Below are 26,457 nucleotides of genomic sequence, written 5' to 3'. Positions count from 1 at the left end.
TTCTGTTTATTGTGGTGACAAGGTTTAGGTCCCCAGAGCGTGTAGCTTGGAGGGATTGGGATTTCTTTTAAGTGGAGCATGTCCAACAGCTCTAGGTTTGACATAGCTTTGTATGTTAGGCAGAGATCACCTGCGATATGTGACTGAGTAAAGCTGGAGTTTTTTGAGACTGTCTGCATAGGGCATCTGTTTGAGGCCGGTAATCCTCTTTGTGAGGTAGTTCTTCGGCCTTTCCAGTTGTTGTAGATGTCTTGTGAGGTACATACCAAAAGGGGCGTTTGTACTCTATAATGGGTCTAATGAGTGATGAGTAGAGGGGAACAATGACCTCTTTTTTTCTGGATGAGAAACCTTTTGTGATGAGGTGTGCCACAGAAGGATTTCCTGACTACTGTGGCGATGTGATTATCAAAGGAGAGACTACTGTCCACCTGTGTCCCAAGGTCTCTTATCACACTTTCGGTGTTAAGTATACCAACGCCTATGTTGTAGTTCATGGGTACAGAGTTTTTACCAAAGGGGATGACAATGCACTTTTTGGCATTGAGCTTGAGGCCATGGCTTTGACACCAGGCATCTGTCTCAGGGAGGCCCTTTTGTAGGATGTCCACATCGTTAGAGTTTCGATTATGGCTCCTAGTTTGCAGTCATCTGTGAACTTCGTTAGCTAAAGACCTTCTGTGTTAGCCTGTACTTCAGAGAAGTAGATACCAAACAGGAGAGGAGCCAGAACTGAACCCTGTGGTACTCCACTTGTCACTGGTCTGAAGTCAGATTTGGAGTCTGCTACTTTCACAGTGTGGGTTTTGTCAGTGAGCCAGTTGGCAACCCATCTTGTGACATAGGGATTTATACCTAGTTTAGTGAGTTTATCTATAATTCCAGAGTGGGGGATGGTGTCGAAAGCCTAGGCAAGATCTAGATAGATTGTGTGAACCATCTTACCCTTGTCTACGGCTTTGGTGACTGCTTCAAAGTCGTATCAGGTTTAGGAGACATGATCTGCCTTTTACAAACATGAACTGGGTGGGATCCAGAGTTTGGAGATTACCAATGTCTTTGTTTATAAGTTCCATGATGATACGTTCCATGGCCTTGCAGACCAGGCTAGTCAGGCTAATGGGGCAGTAGTTCCCGGGGTCTGTGGTGGCTCCCCCCTTGTGGAGTGGGATAACCGTTGCGGTGCACCATTCAGCAGGCACAAAGTCTGAGGTGAGGCTATGATTGAACATGGTACTTAGGTGGGGTGCCAGTTCATTCTGTAGTTCATGTAGAACGCAGCCTGGGATGTTGTCTGGTCCCATGGGCTCTTTAGGGGGTGAGAGGGGGGTAAAGTTAGCACTGAACCTAACTGCCAGGATGTTAGCAATATCAGTTGGGTCTGTATATTTAGTGCCATTGTGCTGTAACTCAGAGCAGATCTGAGTGTTGCCATTGAGATTCTTGACATAGCTATAGAATGCTTTGTGGTTGTCTTTAGAGTCAGTGGCAATTTTGTTTTCATAACTAGCTTTGGAAGATTTTATCAGGGATCGCAGCTTCTTACTGAGGCTGACCAGGGAGCTCCTCCACTCGTGAGATTTTACTCTTTTGCAAGAGTTTCTTCCTTCTGTTGTACAGTTTGTTTATGGCAGGGGACCACCAGATTGGCTTCCTTTTATTGGAGGATAGCGTCTTGGTTCTGTTTGGGATAGCACGATCCATGCACTCATGTAAGTGCTTATAAAGTGCAATTGTGTAGGATTCAGTAGTCGTAACTGTATCGTCCATCTGCATGGGTGTCATGAAGTTCACCACTTCTGTCTTAAGAAGCATGAAGTTGGCTTTGGAGAAATTATAGTCGGATCGAACCAATGAGGCATTGACTTCAGGTGTGGAACACCAGTCACTCATATTGGTAATGACTAGATCTAGGATATTGTTGCCTCTGGTGGGGGTGTGGATAAGTTGATCCAGGGTATTGGAGTTTATGAATTCCAGAAAGCATTGAGCAAAGGAGTTGGTACATGAGTAGTTTTCCCAGTTAATGGTGGGGTAGTTGAAACGCCCATTATTAGGGTGTTTGGTTGAACCCTAATATTTTCCAGTACATCAAGAAAAGAGGAGAGGGAATCCTGGGGCATGGTGGGTGATCTGTAGCAAGCTACAATTTGGATTGCAATTTTGCCCAGAGTTAGTTGCACTTGGATAACCTCGGCTGCATTATGCTGAACTAGTCTGGGGGTGTGGATATCCTTAATGAATATGGACACACCTCCGCCTTTGGTGTTCTGGTCCAGGTTACATGGCCGAAAAGTGTGGTATGAGTTATAGCCTGGTAGTGCAGGGGTGCTCTCTGGAGCCTTGAATCAGGTCTCAGTCACTGCACAGATATCGATGTTCTCCATTTTAAGGAGTGCCTCGAGTGAGTGCATTTTGAGATTTAGACTTCTAGCATTGAGTAGCATCACCCTCAGTTTTTGCTTGCCTGTTTCTGTTACGGTGGTGAATTTGTCATTTGAACATTGCCTAAAAAAGGCACTATAGGGGGGGCAAGAACCTTAGCCAGTATCCGGAATCCCATGGGTGACAGGTGCAGGCCATCTCTGTCAAAGCATCGTGGTCTGTCAACTATGTCATCCCAGGCAGACAGATACTGGATCCCTTTAGAATGGCTAGGTGGGCCAGGCCAGTTGAGTTGACCTGACCTTATTTTATTGCCTAATTTCTAAAGCAGGTCACTTAAACTTCACTAGTCCTCTGTTCTGTAACTCTTGCATGAATTTGTCATAGTATAATGTTTTCTAGATCAAAGGCATATTATCAAAGAAATTCCCAACCCAAAAGATGGAAAACACGATATAGCAAACAAATTACAGAACAGTGTATATTCTTCCAATTCATGTTAACATGTTAAAACAAACTATGAAAATCCCATCTTCTAGAATCGATTAAAAGTATGGCCTCATCACACAATGTAAATTTGGAGTTCAAAAATGGAATCTGATAACTCACTGAAACCTTTTCCCAAAATACAACTAAAAGGATTACCATCTGGTTACCAAAAAAAAAAAAAAAAAAAAAAATCAATAGACCCAAAGATACAGTTGCCAGCACCTTGCCAAGGAGGAAATTCTATCTATTGTCACAATACACTACTGTTATTCAGTAGTACAAAGACAGCTTTTGACATTTAATATTGTATACATTACCTGGTCAAAGACATGATGGTGACTCGAAAGAACTGGTCCAGTAAAAAGGTGTTTAATTACACTCAGGTCCAGTATCTGCTCACCGACTGCAACTCCTATTCTGTGTTTTGGCTGAAAAAAAGGCAAAACTATCTTTAAACACTCTCAGTAATACTTCTAAACTGAAATAAGTCTTGTTAATTTTTTTTAGTTTTTTCAGATTTATGAGACGCAAGATGCATTTTATGTGATACAGTATTAGCTCAATATGAAAAATGACTACAGTAGAACTTCAAAAGTGCACCGATGTGATCAGTTCTGTAGAACAACATTAAAACAATTTCACTGCCTTATTCATGTGCTAAGCCTACACTACAGCAGTAAACGGTTACAATGAGTCGTTTTACTTTTACTTCATGCAACCCAACAAGAGACAAAAGGAATGTTGACTTCATCCATTCAAAACATTTTATGTGAGAGTGTTCAATCTCGCCTTTGTTCTTACACATGGGTTCGGAGCCGATCCTCGGCTCCGTGCCGGCCGACTGCAAGCTCTGCATCGAGAAGAAGCTCGAGGACATCTAATACCCACAATCCCCCTCTGCCTTTACCTCAGATCTAGTTTGCCGCTGCTGCATACGCATCGCTGGGGACTAGCTCGAGGCTTTTACAGATAAGAATTTATCTTTCTGTTTAAACTTTCAAAAAAATTTTCTTTAAATATAGTCTATGAATAGTTAGAGTAGGTGTGTGAGTGGACTTTGATATCTCGGTTCCTTAGATTAGTTACTTAGTTTAACTAAAGGGTACAGAGTTTTTCGGGGCCTACCACCCCTACTTGAATAACTTTGACTAAGTAGTCTGCTTTATTACTGGAATTGACATTTATTACCGGATTTGACTGTTTTTCATTGGAAGTGACTTTTAATTACTGGACTGTCTTTCTTTATTGTTGCTATGTCAGAAAAATTAAAATCTGGCTTCAAACGTTGTCAGTGTGGCCAAAAAATGTCGGTCACCGACAACCACAGTTCCTGTGTCTACTGTCTTGGCCCTCTCCACTTACAGGAGGACTGCTCTATTTGTCACTCTTTTAGTGGGAGGGTCATGACAGATAGGCGCAGGAAACTGATGGATAGAGGATTGCTGAAACCCTCTTTCCAGGAGGCTCTGGATGCTTCAGACCAGGCATCCAAGTCTTCGAAGGGGTCGAAGGCGTCGGAGCAAAAGTCATCGGCTCCGAGCTCTTCGAGTCTAGTTAGATCACCGGTTCCACAGACTTCGGGGCCGAGTGTTCAACTGTTGGCAGTTCCCGAGCCTCGGGTCTGGGAACCGGTGACGGAGCTCCCTCCACCGACTCTGTTGAGGTCGGCTCAGTCTTCGATCCCTTCGACTCGTTCTTCTAGAGCCCTTTCCGACACCGACGTGGACCGTGTGGTGCAGAAACTTATGGAGCATACGGCCCTGTCCAAGCTTATTTCGGTCTCCTCTCAGTTGATGTCGAGACTTGAAGGCCTGCCACTATCTCCATCTGTTCCTCCTCTGAGACCTGTTCAGTCTTCGGAGCCGGAAGAAGCTGACTTGATGATTGTGGAGCCCTCGGTGCCAGAACCGTCCTTTTCTCGGTCGGCACCGTTTACCTCGACTCCGTCCGATCCGGTACCGGAGTCTCGGGGCCGAAGATCTGTCCTTGGTTCCGGGACCGAGAGTCGGACCGATGTTTCGGTTCCGATGCTCCCTCTCGGGGCCTCGGCACGGATCGATTCGGTTCCGTCCTCGGGGTCGGTGCCTTCGGCTCCTGTTTCGGGGATTCTTCCCATTTCTTCGGAACCGGGAGATACCTCGACTCGGGACCCGGGGGCCTTCGACCTCATGAGGAAGGTGTTGTCTACCCAGACAACCACATCAGCAGGTACAGCTTCTCCTCCCCGCAAAGGACCGTTATCCTCCTCTGCACCCACGGCCACGCCCAAGCGCGGGCACCAGTGTCTCAGCCACCCCTGGAGGGTGCCCCTCTTCCTCGGAGGCTTCTTCGGATGCTCCCCACGAAGAAGTTCCTAGGAAAAGACTGTGTAAGAGGAGACACTTGGATTCTCCACAAGAATCCTTAACATCTGATACTGACTTAGATGAGTCAGAAGGGTCCCCTAAGTCACCTTCAGAGGATGTCTCTTTTCTGACATCTTGGAGATCCTTAAACAGAGAGGTGACTGGCAAGCCCTCCCCCCTTCTGAGGATGAGTCAGTTTTGCTGAAGGCATTTGGTGCCCGTCCTTCCTCCTCCTGGGTCACTCCGCCCTTTGATGAGTTAATGGAATTAATTGCTCAAGGGCGGAGACTCCTGACACGGTGGAACCAGTCCCTAGGAAGCCAAATAAGTACATCATGGCACCACAGGACAAAGCTTACCTTACCAAAGGAGTTCCAGTAGACGCCATGGTGGTGGCAGCGCCACGAAAAAGGAGATGTCGGAGTCTTCCTCATCTGTCCATCCACCTAACAAAGATTCTAGGACCATGGACAGATACGGGAAGCGCATTTTCAGTTCAGCGGCTTTCTATGCGTTCCCTGAACTATTTGACTCATTTTACACGTTTACAGAGGGATCTAGTCAAAGAGTTGGGAGATACCCTCCAGGGTGCTACAGATGCCACTGTCTCAGAGAAAGTTACAGCGCATCTCAACACCCTTACGTCCATTGTGAACTCGTCCATGAGGCTAATATCCTATGCAGCCGAAGGATCGAGTAGGGCAGCGGCTTCAGCGATTGCTCTTCGTAGGCAATCCTGGATGCGCTTATGTTCGCTTCGCGGAAGCCTTCAAGTCTTCCTTTACTAACGCCCCATTTGATGGAGCCACACTTTTTGGCCCTAAAGTAAAGGAGACCCTTACCCGGTGTGAACAGGAGGGAAAGACTCTGTCTGCTGTCGGAGTCCGTTTTCCACCCCTTCCAGACCGTACCCCAAAGGGCAACGTGGTGGGAAAATGTGGTTTGAAAACCCCAAGGGTCTTTCCCAAACACACAGGGTGATGCCCCTCTAGAGGCAGAGGGGGCAGAGGTGGAAGACGCCGCCCTGGCGGCAGAGGGGTCCACAAAACCAAGGTGACAGGGATAACCTCCCTGGCAAACCTTTTCAGCACTCCTGAGAGGAGGCCCGACTGTCCTGCTCTGGAGGCAGTCGGGGGTCGCTAGCTTTATACCCTCAGGCCTGGCAAAACCTTTCTTCAGACAATTGGGTAAAAGCATTGTTACCAGAGGTTACAAAATCCCATTTCTATCCACCCCATTCCAAAGAAAACTCCCAGATGTACCACCCCATCTGCGAGACCCAGCAGCTACAGAAATTTCAAAGCTGCTAGAAAAAGAGTCATCCAACCAGTCCCAGCGGACCAAATAGGATTCGAACTTACTCAAGGTTCTTTTTAGTTCCAAAGAAAACAGGGACTGGAGGCCAATTCTGGACCTAAGTCATCTCAACACCTTTGTCAAGAAGGAAAAGTTCGAATGGTCACGCTTCAATCGATCCTTCCATTCTTACAGAAGGACGACTGGATGTGCTCAATAGACCTGAAGGACGGATACTACCACATCAAAATGGCCAGGGCGTCCAGGGATCATTTGCGCTTCCGGCTGGGAGCCAGTCACTATCAGTTTCAAGCCCTGCCCTTTGGCCTGACCACAGCCCCCAGGGTCTTCACCAAATGCATGGCAGTGGTAGCGTCTCATCTGAGGCGCCTAGGATTCCAGGTGTTTCCGTATCTGGACGACTGGCTCCTGTCTGCCACCACCAGGCGTCAACTGATACAAGCCAGGGATTACACCCTACAACTTTGTACACACCTTGGCATCTCAGTAAATTTTGAAAAATCGTTGCTACAGCCATCACAGCATACCTTATTCATAGGAGCGGAATTAGATACGTCAGTTAGTTCTAAAACTTCCGACAGAAAGAATAGTAGCACTTCAATTCAACATTTCCCTTCTGCTGTCGTCCAGAAAGTCCCCAGCAAAAATTGTTCTGAAAGTTTTGGGTCTCATGGCAGCTTCTCTCATAGCGATACCATTGGGAAGACTGCACATGAGAGTGTTACAATGGCTTCTATTTGCACAATGGTCATTCCAACAACTTCCACTGACACACGAAATATTGATAACGAAAACATGCAAATCACACCTAATGTGGTGGTTACAGACTTGCAACCTATCCAGCGGAAGACCATTTGTGCTACCCGCACGTCAGCGACGATAACCACGGACGCTTCCCTGATAGGGTGGGGGGGCATCTTTCAGGGACAGACAGTCCAAGGCGAATGGACCAATCTGGAGTACAATCTGCACATCAATGTTCTGGAGTTGAGGGCAGTGTTTTGGCGTTGCAACACTTTGCTCCCCTTCTTCCTCCAGGGACCATTGCAGTTCAGACAGACAACATGTCCGTAGTCTGGTACATAAACAAGCAAGGGGAACCAGGTCTTACCAACTATGCAGAGAGGCCATGAGAATTTGGCAATGGGCAGAGTCCACCGGTCGCTTTCTGATCGCAACGCACATCCCGGGTCATCCAACGTCATAGCCGACAGGCTGAGCAGGGCAATACTATTGCCTCACGAGTGGTCCCTCAAACAGTCAGTTGCGAAGGATTTTTCGCAAATGGGGCCAGCCTACCTGCGATCTGTTTGCGTCTCCAATGAACGCCAAATGCAGGAGCTACTTTGCCCTATTACCCTCCAGGGAAGTCCCCAGGACGCGCTGGTGCACGATTGGCCCCCGGGTCTCCTATATGCTTTTCCTCCATTTCCCCTGATTGCAAAGTTTCTACAGAAAGCCAACAACTTTCAGAGGACTATTATTCTCATTGCCCCGTTCTGGCCTCGTCAAATTTGGTTCCCCTTTCTATTGCATCACCGCATTCGGGGACCTTGGATGCTGGACCCAGAGCCAGATCTGCTGACTCACTCGTCAGGAGTTCCTCACCCATCTCTAGAATCTCTCCATCTAGCAGCTTGGCTGCTCCACTTCCTTTTAGCCAGGTCAGTTCCCTTACATCGGCAGTTCAAGATATTTTAGTAGCTTCTCATAAAGTTTCCACTACAAAGACTTACACCAGTAAGTGGAAACGTTTTGTCTTCTGGGCGGAATCACATCATTTGGACCCTGTTACAGCTCCGTTAAACAAGGTTTTAGAATTCTTGACTGAATTATTTCATGAAGGAGCTTCCCCGGCTACTTTAAGAGTACAGTTAGCTGCCATTTCTAACTATCATATAGAAGAATGTGGTGCGCCTATTATGGCTCACAGACTTTGTAAAGCCTTTTTAAAAGGTTCCTTTCATATCAGACCACCAGTCAGAAATCCGACATCACCGTGGAATTTAAATTTGTTGCTTTCTAAATTGATGTTGCCACCCTTTGAACCAGCTTTGAGTTGCACGTTGAAATTTTTGTCATGGAAAACATTATTTCTAGTGGCCATTACATCTGCTAGACGAGTGTCTGAGCTTCAGGCCCTTTCGGTCAAACATCCTTATTTAATATTTCATTCTGACAGAGTATCCCTACGCACTAATCCATCCTTTCTTCCCAAAGTTTGTTCTTCTAGTAATATTAATCAGTCCATTGAATTACCCACCTTCTTTAAAAACCACTCTAATAAATTGGAGTATATGTTGCACAAACTGGACGTCCATAGACAACTCAGATTTTATTTGGATAGAACAAAAGGTCACAGGAAATCTGATCAACTATTTGTAGCTTTTGCTGACAGCAGAAAGGGTCTTGCAGTTACGAAACAAACTCTTTCTAAATGGCTAACTGACTGTATCACATATGTTTATGAAGCCTCTGACCAAACTTTATCTGCAAAACCCAGAGGACATTCTACCAGATCAGTGTCTACATCTTTGGCTCACGCAGCTCGCTTACCTTTAGACACTATTTGTGCGGCTGCTACTTGGGCTAAACCACATACATTTATCTCTCATTACAAAGTGGACAGGGTTTCTAGGGATAGGGCAACCTTTGGTTCCACTGTGCTCAAGAACGTTCTCCCTTGAGTTCCTCAGGATCATGGAGCTAGGACGCTACCCATGTGTAAGAACAAAGGCGAGATTGAACACTCTCACATAAAGAAGTTATGTCCTTACCATAACGTTCCATGTGGAGTGTTCATCTCGCCTTGTTTATTACACTCCCACCCTTCCCACCCTTAGGAAGAACGTTCGATTTGGTGCCTGGTCTGGAGTATTCTCCTTCTGCTGTTGCAGTATTACTGTTACTATCATACTCTTGGTATGTTTGTATACATGTACTTTTATGTATATAGTTGGCATGTGTGCGTGCTTTATGTCTGGTTTGCTTGCAAACTAGATCTGAGGTAAAGGCAGAGGGGGATTGTGGGTATTAGATGTCCTCGAGCTTCTTCTCGATGCAGAGCTTGCAGTCGGCCGGCACGGAGCCGAGGATCGGCTCCGAACCCATGTGTAATAACCAAGGCGAGATGAACACTCCACATGGAACGTTATGGTAAGGACATAACTTCTTTTTACTGTCAGTCAATTGTATCTTCGGTTAGCATAAAGTATGAGAGCTGATTACCTACAAGTCAGAAACAGACTTTGGAAGCCATAAAGCTTCCGTTTACAGCAATGTCACTTGTGATCTATGCTGTTTCAGCTACATGTATTTCTACATTCGTCATAAAAATGCAGATCTGTTATTCATACCATAGTAATAGTATGTACTTTTGATGTTGTTGGGGTAACAGTACTTGGGTATATGAGAAATGGAATTTCAAATGTACTTCCACAAAATGTTTTTATATGAATTCTCCAGACACAAAAAACACCAGGGTATTCAAGATAGAATCATAGGAGTTTACTAGGCTAATAGCCCTAGGGCCTTACAAGTCTAGCTAAGTACAACCCCTTTTCCCAAGAATATCAAGGTATTAAAGCGGAAATAAGTCAACAACTGCTGCCCCTGTCATAGGGACACAGATGAAACTCCCAGGGTAAATTTGTGGCTTACCATTTATTCATCCAAATTACACTTAAATAGGGTCAGCGAGGGGCTCTGCTTCACCTGAACTGGAAGTTTGTTCCAGAGGAGAGGTGACCTCTGTGAGACATACCTGTCTCTCCAGCAAGTCCTTTTGATGTCACATACTATGTTGAGGTCCCTATAGCAAGTGCAACTTATACTATTTAATTTACGAATGTGCAGCATTTCCATTAGAGCAGGATCTGAGATTGCTTTATATGCAAGGTAGAGGTCACCTCTGAGTAGTCTAAGACGCAGAGTATAGCGACAGTGATTTCAGTCTGCCAACGTATGACATATGCTGAAGACCCTTAATTTTCTTTGCAAGAAACCTCTAAGGTTTTTCCAGTTGCTGCAGGTGCCTTGTAAGGTACATACCAAAGGTAATATTGTACTCTATTACTGGCCTGATGAGTGAGGAGTACGGGGGGGGGGGTTATAACCTCTTTTGTTCTGGGTGCAATGCTCTTACTTATGAGGTAGGTAAAGTAGAAAGCCTTTCTGACCACTGTGGAGATGTGGTGGTCAAAGGAAAGGTTACTGTCAACCTGTGTACCAAATCTCTCACCACTGATTGCAAGCTTAGGATGATATTAATGTGGTAATCTGAAGGGCCATCGCCCTTGCTGAAAGGGATGATGATGCATTTTTTTGCATTGAGTTTTAGCCCATGATTTTGGCACCAGTTGTTTATCTATGTAAATCTCTCTTGTAGGATGTTAACATTGTCTGGGGACTCAGTGACTGCAGCCAGTTTGCAACCATCAGCAAACTTCATCAAACATAGGTCTTTTGTTTTAGCCTGTAAATCTTGAGAAGCAGATTCCAAACAATAGGGGCCCCAGCACAGATCCCTGTCAAACACCACTGGTTACTGGTCTGCTGATTGAGGTAGAGTCACCTATTTTGACTGTGTGTGTTCCATCGATGAGCCAGTTTGAAACCCACCTGAAAATATACGGATTGATCTCCAGGTGGTTGAATTTATCAATGATGCCCGAGTGGGGAATAGTGTCAAAGTCCTTGGCAAGGTCCAGATAGGCTGTATGCATGGATCTGCTTTCATCCAGGATTTATATGGGTTGATCTCCAGCTGGGTGAGTTTATCAATGCCAGAGTGGGGAATAGTGTCAAAGGCCTTGGCAAAGTCCAGGTAGGCTGTATGCACGGATTTGCCTTCATCCAGGACTTTGGTGACTGTATCAAAGAAGTCCACCAAGTTCAGGAGGCAGAATCGCCCTTTAATGAAGCCAAACTGGGTCAGGTCAAGTGTTTGGTGGTCTCCTATATATTTGTTGACAAAGTCCAGAATTATTCTTCCCATAGCCTTACAGATTAGGCTGGTCAGACTTATGGGTCTACAGTTCCCAGGGTCTGAGAGGCACCTCCTTTATGCAACAGGATGATGGTTGCGGTTTTCCATTCAGCAGGTAGAAAACCAGTGTTTAGAGTGTGGGAGGGTGGCCTAATGGTTAAGGTGTTTGCCTAACAAACACAAGGCGCAGGGTTTGAGTCTCACAAGGGGTAATTGGCTAGGCTTAAAATGGCTCGCAAGGGCTGTTAGCTTAGTACTAATCTATGAACCTAAAAAAAAAAGAGTATCCAATGGTGCAGCTAGTTCCGGTTTTAATCCATTTAGAACACAGCCTGGGATATTATCAGGTTCCATACAGGCTGTGTTTTTAACTCTGGAGATAGCATTTACAACCTGCTCCTTGGAGTTATTAAGTGGAGGGCAGGTAGTAGGGATGCTTTGGGGGATATGTGGTGGGGACAGGGGTAGAGAAGTTTTCACTGAACCAGTCAGATAGCAGGTTTGCTATTTCTGCAAGTTCAGTATATGTGGTGCCATCAACAACTAGTTCTGCACAGATCTGGGTTTTTCCTTTAAGGTTTCTGGCATAGCTAAAGAAGGCCTTATGGTTATCCTTAACAAAGGAGGATACTTTGGGTTTACAGTTCGCTTTAGAATGCCTTATGAGGTGTCATTTGCTTGTTTAAGCAAAGAAGGGAATGCTTCCAATTCAGAGACCATTCCATCAACCAAGTGGCCCAGGGCACTGGAACTGATGAAGTCCAAGAACCTTTGGGCAAGTGTATTAGTACATGTATAATTATCCCAGTCTATGGATTGATAGTTAAAGGCACTTAAAGCCAGTGTGTTTGGTTGTATCTTTAGTAATTCAAGTAGATCACACATGCAGAGTGGGTATCCTGGTTCATGGAGAGGTCCTATAACTGACAATAACTTGGAGAGGGGTCTTACCTACAGTCAATTGGTCTTGGATTAGTTCAAGTGAATCGTTTTGTTTAATCAACCTAAAGGTATATTGATCTTTGATGAATATTGATACTCACATCCTTTAGTTTCCGCACTTTCAGTCTGTGGTCTGAATGTGTGGAAAGCATTATAACCTGGTATGGCCGAGGTGATTTCTGCAGCCTTAAACCAAGTCTCTGACTGCACAGATGTCAGCATCATCTAAGGTGAGGGCTGCTTCCAGTGAATGCCGTTTTGGGTTTAGACTTTTAGCGTTTAGCAGCATAACCCTGAGGTTGCTTTTTGACATCGGGAATTTTGATGTTGTGACATTGCCTAAAATGGCACTATGGGGGAGGCAAGAGCCTTAACCAGTAACAGAAATCCCAGAAGTGACAGGTGAAGAACATCTCTGTCAAAACAGTGTCGTCTATCTGCCATGTCATTCCAGGCGGACAGGTACTGGATCTCCTTAGAATGACACGGGAAACTAAACCAGTTGTTGAAGTCAATCATTTTTTGTTTATATTGTATCATCATCTTAGGTGAAGGTAGTATACTGCTCAAGGCTAGGAACTTACCTGCCTGAGACACACAACTGAAGAGCTCAGTCATGTCTCCCTTCATACACTCCAGTGAGGTACATCTCAAGTCATTCACACCAACATGAACTATGAAGGAGTCATAATGGCAGCTCAGTCATGTCTCTCTTCATATACTCCAGTGAGGTACATCTCAAGTCATTCACACCAACATGAACTATGAAGGAGTCATAATGGTACTTGTTGTGGAAAGACTTGAGCGCGTGTGTGACCTGGTGGATCCTGGCACCAGACAGACAGCTGACTGTAACCTTCTCCTTGTCCAGCCTGGTGAGTGAAACATCTGTGTCTCTCACTACAGAGTCATCTATGACCAAAAAGTTTGGTTTAAATATGATTTGCCTTAGTGGCTTGTTTGGTGAGACACTTGTGCGTGTGGTTATATGTGTTTTGAGTGCTGTAGGCACTGTATTTGGAGTAGCATGTTTGTGTTTTGGAGGTATCTGGTATTTAGGTAAATTTCTGGTGAGTACCTCTGCGTAAGATGTTTTAAGTGTTGAGAACATAGTTTGTGCAGGAGGTGTGGTACGAGGGCTGACAATCTGTTCAGTATCACTGTTCTGTGAATGAGAGAGCAAAGAGTCCATATTCTTAGTGTATATGCATCTCTCACAAATTGTGCTGGAGTGGTTTAGGAGTAATGAGTTGCCAGTGTACATGAGGCAATTGCTACACTGCCTCAGGATACCCATGTCAGGCTGGCAGGAGAAACGGAGAATAACTGACCATCCATAACACCAAGTGTAAATTCACTTACTTTCATAACACCAAGTGTAAATTCACTTACTTTAATGAGGAAGGATGTGGTTTAACTGGGGGGGGGGGCTTAATGCTGGGTCTATACTATTGGGGCTCTCAAGGGGTACGAGACTATTAGGGATTAGGAGATTTCAGTTAAAGTGGCAAATGCTGTAGAAAGCCTGCTGAGGTGCTCTCCAAGCAGCTAAGTGCAATTTAAGGGACTCTTCAGTTGGGGAATGGGCAGTTTCTAAGGGAAAATAAATCTACTTCAGCTTTTGCATCTATTACTGCCAATGGTTACCTCTACTGCGTGGTGCTGCACGAAGGTGCACTACATGCAAACAGATGCCTCGGATTGCTCAAATAAAGATAGTAGAGCAGTGGCTGGTCTCCAAACTCTGTGGAGCTGTGTTAAAACAGGCACAAACCCATGCAAATGCAGGGCTTATGTACCACAGTGAGAACTGTTTTTAAAACAAGTTAAGCAATTTTCAAAACTTAGCCAATGGAAATGCTCAATACCGAGCCTTATTCCAACAATCCCAAACTCAGATAAGGTCCTTTGCTACGCTCTTCTGACACAAGGATACAGGGGTCCCTCTGAATGTAAGATGGCTGGTTTTAGTGCTCAGATAATGCCAAACAGTCTAGATTTAGCCAATCTGAATCTAGCCTATGTTATGAAATATAGAAGTACTAGAAAATACAAAGTGCAGGATAAACGTTCTCAAAGTGCAAATGGTTGAAACACTGAAACAGCAAAATAGTTAAAACAGCTAAATTTGGATTCACTCCAGAGATCAGAGAAAGTACATCACTCCTAGCGCAGCACCTGTAAACTGAGAACAGGCTCTTGCAAACGTGTTGCCTAAATACAAGCCATGTTAAGCAATTTTCAAACAAGTTGGCCAATGGCCAAGAAACATTTTGTCTTTTGTTAACCTATTTATGCCATACATATAAAGAATATTAATAAAAGATGCAACTTAACCTGTTAAGAAGCTGTACTGTCCCCCCCCCCCCCCCACCGAGGCATTATGTGACAAACAGTAACATTACAGACTGCAAAACCTTGGGTCTGCCGTAACAGGATTTCAAATTCTGGGAAGACAGTTTGACATAAGAGTAGGAAATGCTAACACTGCAAAAAATTAAGAATATGTGTTTTGCAACAACTGTCAAACAAGTCAAAGAACAGAGAGCATGACTTTTGGTCAAGCAACAAACTACTAAACAACGGTTCAGTGAAATGAGCCGACTGATTCAGCAGTTCAACAAATTCAGGACTTTTGATATTACTGTAAAGTGCTTCTACATAAGGGCAAGAGCTTGAGCTCTTTCTTGAAGTTGTGTGATCTGATCTTGGAGCTGGTATATCAATCAAGAAGAATGTGGGGGCTGCAGAGGTGGTCTTGCTCTCCTGAAAAAATAATCTTGACAAACTGCCAATTCACTCAGTTCATTTCAGTGAACAGACAATTGGTTGCTTGTCGTTCAGTAGTTCATTAGGTCATCCCAAATGCAAATAAAAATAAGTGTTCAACATTTCTTTACCATCAGAACACTTGCATTTCTAATGCTTAATAAACCACTTGGCAAAGTGTATAAACAAAAATATGACTTACTACAGTTGCATTGCTTGTTGTAAGTAATAATCAACTTGGGTGCTGAAAAAAGGACTGTACTCCCAAAAAGATTTTCTTAAAAGAAATGCTAAATATAATAGCATTCTGCAGCACTGTGTTATTTATGTAAATTACCACAGCCTAGACACAATATAATGTACGGTTCATTCTGTATGCATTAGAATATTGTGTGCCACATGTCATGCGCTGCTAAATACATATCAAAGCAGATCATGTGCAATCATGAAGAAAATGTGAAGGTATTTGGCTGCTCATGAGTGAGATACATAAATATGTGCTGCCAGTACGCTGAGCCAGAGTTCACCAGCCCAAAATCACAGTGGAAAGCAAAACAGCTCTGCAAAAGAGATGGATAGGAAGGGTCAGAATTGGAGTACTACAGTAGACAAAGGCTAGCACAGTATGCCAAAAGTGGCCAGCCTGAAAACATGGACTCCAATCAACAATAAATTTGGAGAGAGGGGGTAGCCATAAGACACCAATCACTAACAGAAAGGGAAAGCAGTAGCCCACAGGGGCAACAATTACTAAAGATGGGGGTAAAGACAAAGATCTAGGCAGACTATTGTTTTGATACGGAGTAAGCCCACTGGAAACAAGTGGTCCTTTTTCAGGTCTGACCCAGGAGTACTACACAGATAAATGACATGCTCAGAGTCACACAGTTGTCAAATGGAGGCTGCAGGAATCAAACCCTAAAGTACAGGAAGCAGCTCATTAACAGTATAACCATAAACATCTGCACTACCTGCCACATTAGAAGGATATAGGAAAGGGCAGTTGAGGATCTCAGTCACTGACAGGAGAGAAGGATCATCTGAGAACACCAATTACTGACAGGAGGGATGAAGAAGATGAGGATAATAATATGAGTGACTCTGGTTTAGTACACGCCATTGAAACTGCCCCCCCAACCTACGCCATCTCAGAGGCAATTATATTTAGTAGGAGGGTAAAGAGGTTGAAGTTCCCTACAAGGAGATATATAGTGGCTTGCCTCTCACTTCACCCTGGGCTATCGTATTATGAGTTTTGGATCCACAAGTTCAAAAAATGTCCTGCTGATGAAATGGAAGTCACCAAATCAAATCATACTTGATGAGAACTCCAACCATTCAGTGGACGGAAGAGAAGATGCTTGAAATTTGGTCACGTCACCAGTTGGTCTGGTAGTGTGCTGCTGTATGCTGGCTGGGAAGAATGCAGCAACTGCTGCTAGTGTAAAAAGGGGGTACAGCACACGGACTCATTAAGGCAAGGTGAGTGGCTTAGGGTGGTCACTGCTTATGTTTGTTGAAGAGATCAGGGTCAATCGAGCTTAATGCATTAAATAAGGGTGGAAGAAGACCTCTAGGTCTCCTTTTCCTGCACACTATTTAGACATATATAATAACTTGCTATAGTCCCTATTTCATTGAAGACGATGCACCATTTTATTTCCCCTCCTCTAGATAAACTCATCCCAGAAGTGCATGCATTACTCAAGGTGAGAGCCATGCTGACTGCATGTAGAGAGGGATAACAAAGCATCTCTTTGCAATGATGCTGCATTCTGCACATGCAGCTGTACCTCAGCTTTTTTACTGCCTTCATAGATGTGGATCAGTATGTTCATTCAGGACTCTGAGAGTCTAGATTTGATGCAGACTGTCCACTGAACGTCAAACATCCTGATAGTCACAATACATTGCAAAATGCATACACCCAATAACATTTGCTATGGGGGAAGGAATTTCCCCCAACTCCCATGTAAGAGACTATGCTCCTTCCCATAATCCCCCTAATATAACTAAATGAGTTGCTGCAATATCTCTAAGAAAACATTTTCCCAGCTGCAGCTGTCGTAAAAAATAGCTGATTTACTGAAAAATATCCAATTTCAGTAGAAAAGTGATAAAGGTGAATTCCGCTTTAAAGAGATTTAGGACTACTACACTTCATGACTGTATTCTTTTGCCAAATCCTTCCACTGAACTCGTACCTCTCTCAACTGTACACATTTTTGGCAGAATGCCCAGATTTTTGCCTCATGTTTTTGGTCTGCTCCTCATAAAAATCTTTGGACTTCTGGCAAAACACTGAGCATTGAAGTCAGAAAATGATGACAGACATTTGACATTCAAACTTCTTACCCATCAGAAAATGCATGCTAATTCAAAGTCTGTTACCCTAGCAATTTTCTAAATTTATAACAGCAATATTTAGAAGTTTTCCTATTTTTGGCCTTTGTCCCCCCATTATTTACGGCTTTGTCCTGATTTATTTATATCTATAACTAAACGACATTTCTCTGACCTTCGTATCAAATGCAAGGCAAGACATCTTTAACATTTATCCAGTTTTGTCCAATCCCAACACATCCTACTCCCACCATCATGCATGTCAAATTTGTTACTGATCTTTCTGCAATCTGCAAAAGAATAAATACACAATTGTCTTTTCAGGTCCTCTATAATGTTACTTATACAAACTTAAAATAAAACAATGCCCACTTCTAAGACCTCTTGCAACCAGTTTTACCAGTCAGTCATCTGTCTTCACACTGAAACCATTACTATTACCCTTTGTGTTCTTTGCAGACAGTTTTTCTTCAATTTCTTTTTCTTATCCAGGGTACCATCCAGTGACCCATCAGAAGTATTCAGACTTTAATAGAATCTAGAGACCATATGCCTACCCTCAAAGATATAACACTGCACATACCACAGCTTTTTTATATTTTGTGCAGAGAAACATATTAGAATTTAATTTTGAGACATAGCTGTGATGGTTTACAATTGTGTATTTTATTAAATGGCTTTTCTTTTCCAAATGCATTCTTGACTAAAACGGTCCTTCCTTTAGAATATAATTTCATAAGTTTTTTTTTTCTCAGTTAAGCAGGGGACTACACTTCTGAGAGAAGAGCAACTACATTCTGGAAAATGGAGTGCAATTCCAAAAATCCTGGCTACTCCCTGACCTGCAGTGGTTTACTGCTTTGTTCAGCTGATCAAATAACTCAGATTTTTCATATTTAGCCTTTGTGATGTGAATCCTTGGTTTGTGAGTGCCACTTGCTGCCAACTATTCAGCAAGTATTCTTTAAAGGAAATGTCATTTTTTACATTACAGATGTCATATAAATTGATCAGTAGTTTCCACGGCTTATTGTTGTTTCCACTCTTGGGAACTGGAATCATAACTTCCCTTCTTTTCTTTTCTCAGGGAATCCTTTTCTGGATGGCGAGTAAAAAAAAAAAAAAAGTACTAAAAGTAAGTACACAATGATATTATTTTATTATGTCTAAATATGTTAAACCAATAAATTATACCTGCTTGGGGAGGGGGTTGGGTAGGGAGATTTTTTTCCACCCAAGCTAACTGACTAATGCAGATTAGTCAATTAGCATTACGGAGAGAATCTCTTATTCAGAGAAAAAGTAAAACTGCACAGAGGACCACCTCATTAGTGGCCAATTACTAGGTCTCTGAATCAAACTCTGTGCTGTTAGACTAGACTTGACCACGATAGTGTTCTTCCCGCCAGGCCACAGATCACCATAGCATAGGACCCCCCAACATGCATGCACACACACACACACACACACACACACACACACACACGCACACACACACACACACACACACACACACACACACACACACACACACACACACACACACACACACACACACACACACCCCTATGCACCCACAAACAAGCACGTAGTGATATGCTCACACCCATATTATCGCTCACTAACACATAGACCCATGGCACCACTATACTGACATGCTGTAGTAGTACGAGATTTAACCAGTCTCACAGAGGTGAATGGGTTTACGTTGTCTTTCCTCCCTGGAGAAAAAATATCTCAGAGTAATTTGGCAGAGTTAATATGGAGCCACTGCCAAGTCTGCAGAAGAGAGCAGTCTCCCCTGGAATGACGCAGCTTTTCCAGTGAGACCACACTTAGTGCTATGGCCACCAAAAGTGAAAAACCATTGCGGGGAAGTGGTCTCTAAATATCAGCAGTTTACTGCAATAAGAAAACTTCTGCATTGCAGTAAACCTTTCTGAATCCCCCTCACCCCATCTACGAGTATAGTGGCCCATATGTATCCTAGGATACATTTCAGTCTTCTTCACTAATTAGTATATTGTTCACAGTCTTCCATTTTTTTCATACACCAACTTGTTCAGGTAACAGTTCTGGGATCTGTTTTACATATAGTGTGTCAAATCTCCACCCTTCCGCTGTAATTTCACAAATCACACTTGGGAATGAGTAGTTGGCCTTCAATGCTTTTGCAGGCAACAAAAGTGCACAATGTGCAGAATGAACAAATACTGTTTATTAAGTAATATGCAGGGAGATAACTCCAGTGCAGAATGAACAAATACTGTTTATTAAGTAATATGCAGGGAGACAACTCCAGTGCAGAATGAACAAATACTGTTTATTAAGTAATATGCAGGGAGATAACTCCAGTGCAGAATGAACAAATACTGTTTATTAAGTAATATGCAGGGAGATAACTCCAGTGCAGAATGAACAAATACTGTTTATTAAGTAATATGCAGGGAGATAACTCCAGTGCAGAATGAACAAATACTGTTTATTAAGTAATATGCAGGGAGATAACTCCAGTGCAGAATGAACAAATACTGTTTATTAAGTAATATGCAGGGAGATAACTCCAGTGCAGAAAGGATCTGAATAAACTGGGCAATGTCAAACTGTCCTTACTTCATTAAGTTCAATACAGGGTTGGCCCTTAAGAACAGGATAGCACACAAGGAGTAGCACAGCTGGGTACTGCAAACTTCAAATGCACAAACTGTACAGAGTTGTAGAAACCCTGAGTTGAGGGATAGGGACTGTGTGGATCTTAATAAACTGGGCAATGTCAAACTGTCCTTACTTCATTTAAGTTCAATACAGGGTTGGCCCTTAAGAACAGGATAGCACACAAGGAGTAGCTCAGCTGGGTACTGCAAACTTCAAATGCACAAACTGTACAGAGTTGTAGAAACCCTGAGTTGAGGGATAGGGACTGTGTTTACGCCATCAAAGTGCAGAATAAAGCTGCAAATAGCAGTGCAGTCTAAAACTATAATATTCTGTGGACAATGGCTATGTATAGAGCACAGCTGTGTGTGCAGCATTTAAAAACAGCATATATTTCAGTGTGCATCATACTGGCACACAAATTCCACTGGATTTAATGTCATTGTGATTCTTGGCACTGCTTTCTGTAGTTCAGTACTTTATATAGTTAGGGTGAAACACTTGAAATGATTTTTCTGTTTCCTGATGTTTCTTTGTACAGGACTATCCACTTCTCCCATTTTAATTCATTCTCCAGTATCCTCTTTATCACATTCATAGTGACTGGGAACTAGACACTACCGCAGTACTCAGTGGGCATAAGGCAAAGGATCAATACTGGATGGGACACCAGTCCACTGTAAGATACACACCAGTATATATGCAGTCATTCACTCACACAATGCAGTGCTTTTTAAGATGTTTGATTGATTGTCATTTAAACTATACATGTCCTGTATGCCAGAAACGTACCATAACATGAAAATGGCTAATGTGGAAAAATATAATAGCAGCGCAAAAACAAGAATGAACTATCAAATTCACAAACCATTCTTTTCACCCATATTTGTCACGATCTCTCAACAAAACCATGTCAATCCCACTGTAAAGTAATACCACTAAAGAGAGTTATACGATCACCCCAACTGGCTTTTTTCTAAGTGTTGATTGCTAGTTTGTTTTAAATTAATTCCTAACCTTGTACAGCCCAAGAACAATTAATTTTGTAGAACTACCTCAATATAGAAAATAGGGTTTTCAAAATGCATCTCGTTTTTGCCTAGTTTATACTGTTTACATGAAAATATTTTGTAGTTTTGCTTTGTGTGTCGTTTTCATCACTCTGAATTAGTTTATCAGTTTCCTATGTAATGCATTTACCCTCCAGCAGATAACAGTGGTACTTTCCAGCATTCTACCATGTACTCAGCTTAGTCTCTCAACGGTCATAAATGTATATTGAGGTATACACTGGAAGCAGTCTGTACCATTCCTCAATGGAGTATACGGTTAACTGACGATGTACGTATGTCCCTCTCATGAATGCTATAATGCAACTTCCAGGAAGCTTTCAGTGATTTACACTCCCACCACACATACATACATACACCTGAATTACTGATATATTATATATATATATATATATATATATATATATATATATATATATATATATATATACACACACACATATACATATATATATATATATATATATATATATATATATATATATATATATGTGTGGGATACATACATATACACACGCACACATACACATATATATATATATATATATATATATATATATATATATATATACATATATATATATATATATATATATATATATATATACACACATACATACACACATACACACACAAATAAATGTATCAAAACTGAAAATGTCCACAACTTTTATCCAAGACTTCTTTAGTCCAAAACATATTTCGCCTGATGACATTTGATACGAAAGTGTAGTACGCTACATACAGTTACTGATGGGGTGGTTTAAGGTGTTAGGAATTACAAGGCAAATTATCATGTGTACCTTGCTAATAATGCTCTTCGACAAGTTTGTGCATTTGTAGTGGTTCTCTCAGTGTAGTGTTTTCTCTTTTCTCTGTGACTGTGCAGCCATAGAGTTAGTATATTTAATTGGGGGGGGGGGGGGTACAGGACTGCAAAAAACTAGTTTTGGATTATTTGCCGTATATGAAGGTAGAACTAATTTATTCCATAGTACCCCATGTACATAGTAATAAAATAATTCAGGCTAATGCTTCCTGCAGGATTCATCCCACATTCAAATCAGCCTGTCTTCTATGTGGCCATTTATTTTGCTGCATCCTGATAAAATAGTTTTTTATTACTACTTTGTGATGGTAGGGTGAAACCTTTGGACTTTGGGCACCTAGTTTCATCAGCATGACCATTGTCCTTTTTCAGCTTCCAAATACCACCAAATAACTTTCATCCATACCTCTCAATACAAGAAATCTGGACAAAGCCTAAAGTAATGGGGGGGGGGTGAAAGGCCCAAAAATACAGAGACATTTTAAATACTGCTCTTATAAACTTAGAAAGTTGCTAGAACAACAAGCTTTGTCTTCGCATGTATTTTCTGAAGGATATTAATTCTGAAACTCAAATATCTGTCATATTTAGTGACTTCAATTCTCATATGATTTGCCAGAAAACTGCTTATTTTATGAGGAACAGATCAAAGATACGGGACAAAAATCTGGACATTTGAGAGGTGTGCTTTCATCTATATCCCATAGCAGTAGCACTCTAATTAAAATCAGCCTAAGCTTCCAGCAATGGCAAATTGGATGCATGCAGTTTAATGTTTAACATTCACAAAAAAGTTCTGAAATCATTAACAGAGAAATCAAGGCAGTAATGGTGTACTCGTTCATTCATCATTGCATAATTATGCAAGATGTATTCCTGACTTGTTCGCAAGCTGAACTGAAGGGTTTTACACAACCATTAACTTACATGTAAGGGAATTACACACAACACTCTTAACATACTACTTTATCTTTTTCTGCCATTATACCAGCTGAGTGTAAAGTTAGTGGCCCCATTATCTATCATCTTTCAGTGGTCAAGACACTGGAAGAAAATAAAAGAAAATAATGCACACTTACATTATCTGATGTAGAAAATATTCCATATGGAAGATTTTGAAAAGAGAAATCTGAAGTTTCTTCTACTCTGATAAAAGACATTGCAGACAGATTAACGCTGTAGATCAAAAGGCTGTTTCAACAGACAAGCTCTTAATGTTTGTTCTACCAAATAAATATCAAACAAGTTCCTGCAGCCCTCCTCTAAATCAGTAGCCAATGAGAAATGAACTCCCCTTTCCCACCCTCTAGTTCCTGCAGACCAAACTAATGAATACCAGATTGCAATATGAGTCAGCAAACAGGAAAGAAAAAAACTTTATTGAAGTGACAGCCAAAGCCATTCAGATAAAAGTACATGTGCGTCCTGAGTTCTGCACATTGCATTTTATGGATTATTGAGTCAATGCTTAAGATTACAGTTTTTTTTTTTTTTATCAGTTTTGGACCCAATAAGACAGGTAAAACTATCACTAATAGTAAGATGTTAAGTTCTGGACATGCTGGAATAAATTTGCTGACATGAAAATACAAGAAGTCAGCAGGATTTCCAGTATGCAAGATCATTTGCTCATTAATGCTGCATTTTATGCAGGAAAATGGGAAGAGGCAATACGTAATAACTCTTTTATTAAATATCAGTACAGTAATGGAATTTTGTCCAAAGTGAAAAAAAAAGAGCAAAAAAAGAAAAAACATCTGCAAAATAATAATATTTGCCAAACGTGCTGCAAAGTTGCAAACCAAAAATGCTGTGTTCCTTGAAGGGAACAGAAAATGTAAAACTGCAACTGTGGTAAAATTCTCTAATACAAAAATGCTAAATTAATTATTAAAAAAGCAACATTTCTGATGGACACCTAGCAACTGAAAAATGCATGCAGGGCAAAATTTGAAGACTTGATTTTTAAAAATACATCCCTTATTCCTTTGTGAGGATGACAGTGCTGAATGAAAACATTTTTTTCTGATAGTTATTTTAGTTCTTTGGTTGTTCTAATAGCTAGAAAGCCATATGTATATATGAATCACGGCTGATGAAAATAGAGAGATATGTGCAAAATTATATGGTTCTCAGAAAGTAGATTAAACAGCACAAAACTCTGTCTCAGACTAGAGTACCATAACAAGTAAGCATTACCCCCCCCCCCCAAGAGTTTCCTTAAAGGACAATTCAGTCTCCAAAGATCTTCTTGTAAAGACCTAGGGTTTACTCCTCAAATGGGCTACACACCCTGTTTGAAGCTGAGAGTCAGAGAAAGGGGTTCTATTCTTCACTGTTCTGAAATTCAAAGGGGCTGATAATCTTCATCACATAGTACAGGTCAACAACTTAAATAAGGACATTTGATATATCAAACTCCAGATGGTGGGTTCTGGGTAGGATCCACTTTCATTGCAAAATGTTTCATGTAGTCTCTCCTCTGTATCGAGTGTTTACCAAGGTCCTGGCCATAGTGGCAGAGATCTTGCAGGAGAAAGTCCTCCTTGTCTTTCCTACATGGATGACTGGATTATGATGGCTCCATCAAGGGATTCCCTTGTCTTGTCCCGTTTGTGGTTATAAGCTTGGGGATCACCATGCAATGGGTTACTGCTATCTTGTTCTAATAGACAGGATTCTCTCCATCAACGTGGAGTCGAGTGCCTTCAGAGTCAGACACTTCTGCCTGCACACATTGACCAGGATGTCATGGTTTTACCTATGCGGGTGAGGTTTGCAAAGGTGAGCAGAAACTCAAGCTCTTCCGCACTTGTTGAGCCATGTGACAGCCACCATCTTCATTGTCCCACTCACCTGGTACAGATGAGGGAACTTTGGTAGCTGGTGAGATGTCAGTGGCTGCGGAGTCATCGTGGTGACAGATCCCTATCAACAGGCTTTACAGTGGTATGCAATCCTCCCTTATCTTAATTTGGGATTATTCTTCATTCAGTTGAGCCTGTTGCAGATCCTTATTATGGATGCTTTGCTGTTGGGTTGGAAAGCCCTTTTTTTTCTGGCTCACAGCAAGTTTGGCTTCCAGAAAAAGGGGTTACATATAAATTAGCATTAAGCTAAGGCAATGTTTGTCATCTTGCAAATTCTGGTAAGGGAGTTCAAACCACAGCTTCTACTGCTCTCCTGTGCCTGTCAGACAACAAGATCATGGTATGTTACATGAACAAATGAAGTGGTGCTCATTCATAACCCCTATTCATAAGAGGTGATATAAGCTTGGCAATGAGCTATCAGCCCTAACAGAGTCTGTGGGAGGTGATGTGCTGATGAGCTCCCTCAGCCACTGTTCCAGCCATTTGGTGATTGGAGATAAGGGAGACATGTCTGGTGAAGGTCTTCAGGGAATGAAGAACCCTGAAGGCTGCTCTTTTCAACATTCAGAAGAAAACAGTCCTTTCGTGTTCTGCTTAATTCTTCAGAGCAAGGAGGAAAGGGGAGTGGATGTGGTACCCCTTCAGCAAAGGATAAGATTACACTACATTTTTCCTTCTCTCTCTGACCACATTCAAGGTATAACAGTTCTGAGAAAAAAGTCCAAAATGCATTACTGATCATAGGAGACTGTAAAAACAATGGTTTCAATTAATCAGATCTCTGGCATTACAGTAAAATTTCCCACAACAAGCCAAGGAAGTTCCCACTGACTGTTGAAACAGCTGATTCCACATCTGGGCACCATTCAGATTTGAATTTCAAATCCAGATTTATTTCAGTGCATATCAACTAAGCACGACGGCAAATTAGATTATGCAACAAATAAAATAAGAAATAAAAAAACAACTAATAGCTACAAAGTAGCTATGTTTGATCTTCTGATTACATCATATCTCCAATCTCCTGTCTGAGGACTTCGAGGTCCCTGAAGCTGACAGGAAGAGAGAAGTCCAGTTATGCATTGACAGACTGACAGCAGTTTACTAAACTTCTTGCCTTAACTTCATTACAGTAGGATTTTTCATCAAATAAAGTGAACTTCCTGATCATTTTTTGTCTACACAGAATAGCTTTCAATGCTCTTTAGAGGAATTAAAGAGTTATTTTGCTTATTTGTTTCATCATCATCATCTTATGCTTTTTTTGCCATTTTTCTACATAGGATTGGTGTGTCACATCAACTGCCCCCCCCCCTTTCTTTATTCAGTGCCTGACTGTCACACGTCCTGTCCTACACAATCTATTCATCTCTTGACTGGATGTCCTCATTTCCTCTTGCCTTCTCCCTGGCTCTCCCAAATCTCCTGTGCCAAACTGTCTTCTGCTTTCCAG

General features: G+C 42.1%; 1 protein-coding gene across 1 annotated transcript in view; it reads right to left on the bottom strand.

Annotated features, from left to right (window-relative positions):
* The window catches only part of FAH (fumarylacetoacetate hydrolase), a 373,600-nt gene extending 350,236 nt beyond the window's left edge, over nucleotides 1-23,364 (bottom strand). Inside the window, exons 1-2 of the mRNA XM_044077971.1 lie at nucleotides 23,211-23,364; nucleotides 3,192-3,302 (exon numbers count right to left, since the gene is read on the bottom strand). Of these exons, the coding sequence (XP_043933906.1) occupies nucleotides 3,192-3,302; nucleotides 23,211-23,291 (192 nt within the window). The 5' untranslated portion in view covers nucleotides 23,292-23,364. The remainder of the gene's footprint in view (nucleotides 1-3,191; nucleotides 3,303-23,210) is intronic.
* Between the last annotated feature and the right edge of the window lie 3,093 nt (nucleotides 23,365-26,457).

Source organism: Protopterus annectens, chromosome 7.part0 (assembly GCF_019279795.1).
Source record: "Protopterus annectens isolate FY-2018-M chromosome 7.part0, PAN1.0, whole genome shotgun sequence".
Lineage (NCBI taxonomy): Eukaryota > Metazoa > Chordata > Ceratodontiformes > Protopteridae > Protopterus > Protopterus annectens.
Note: the sequence above shows the minus strand (reverse complement) of the source record. Positions and strands in the feature narration are given on the sequence as shown.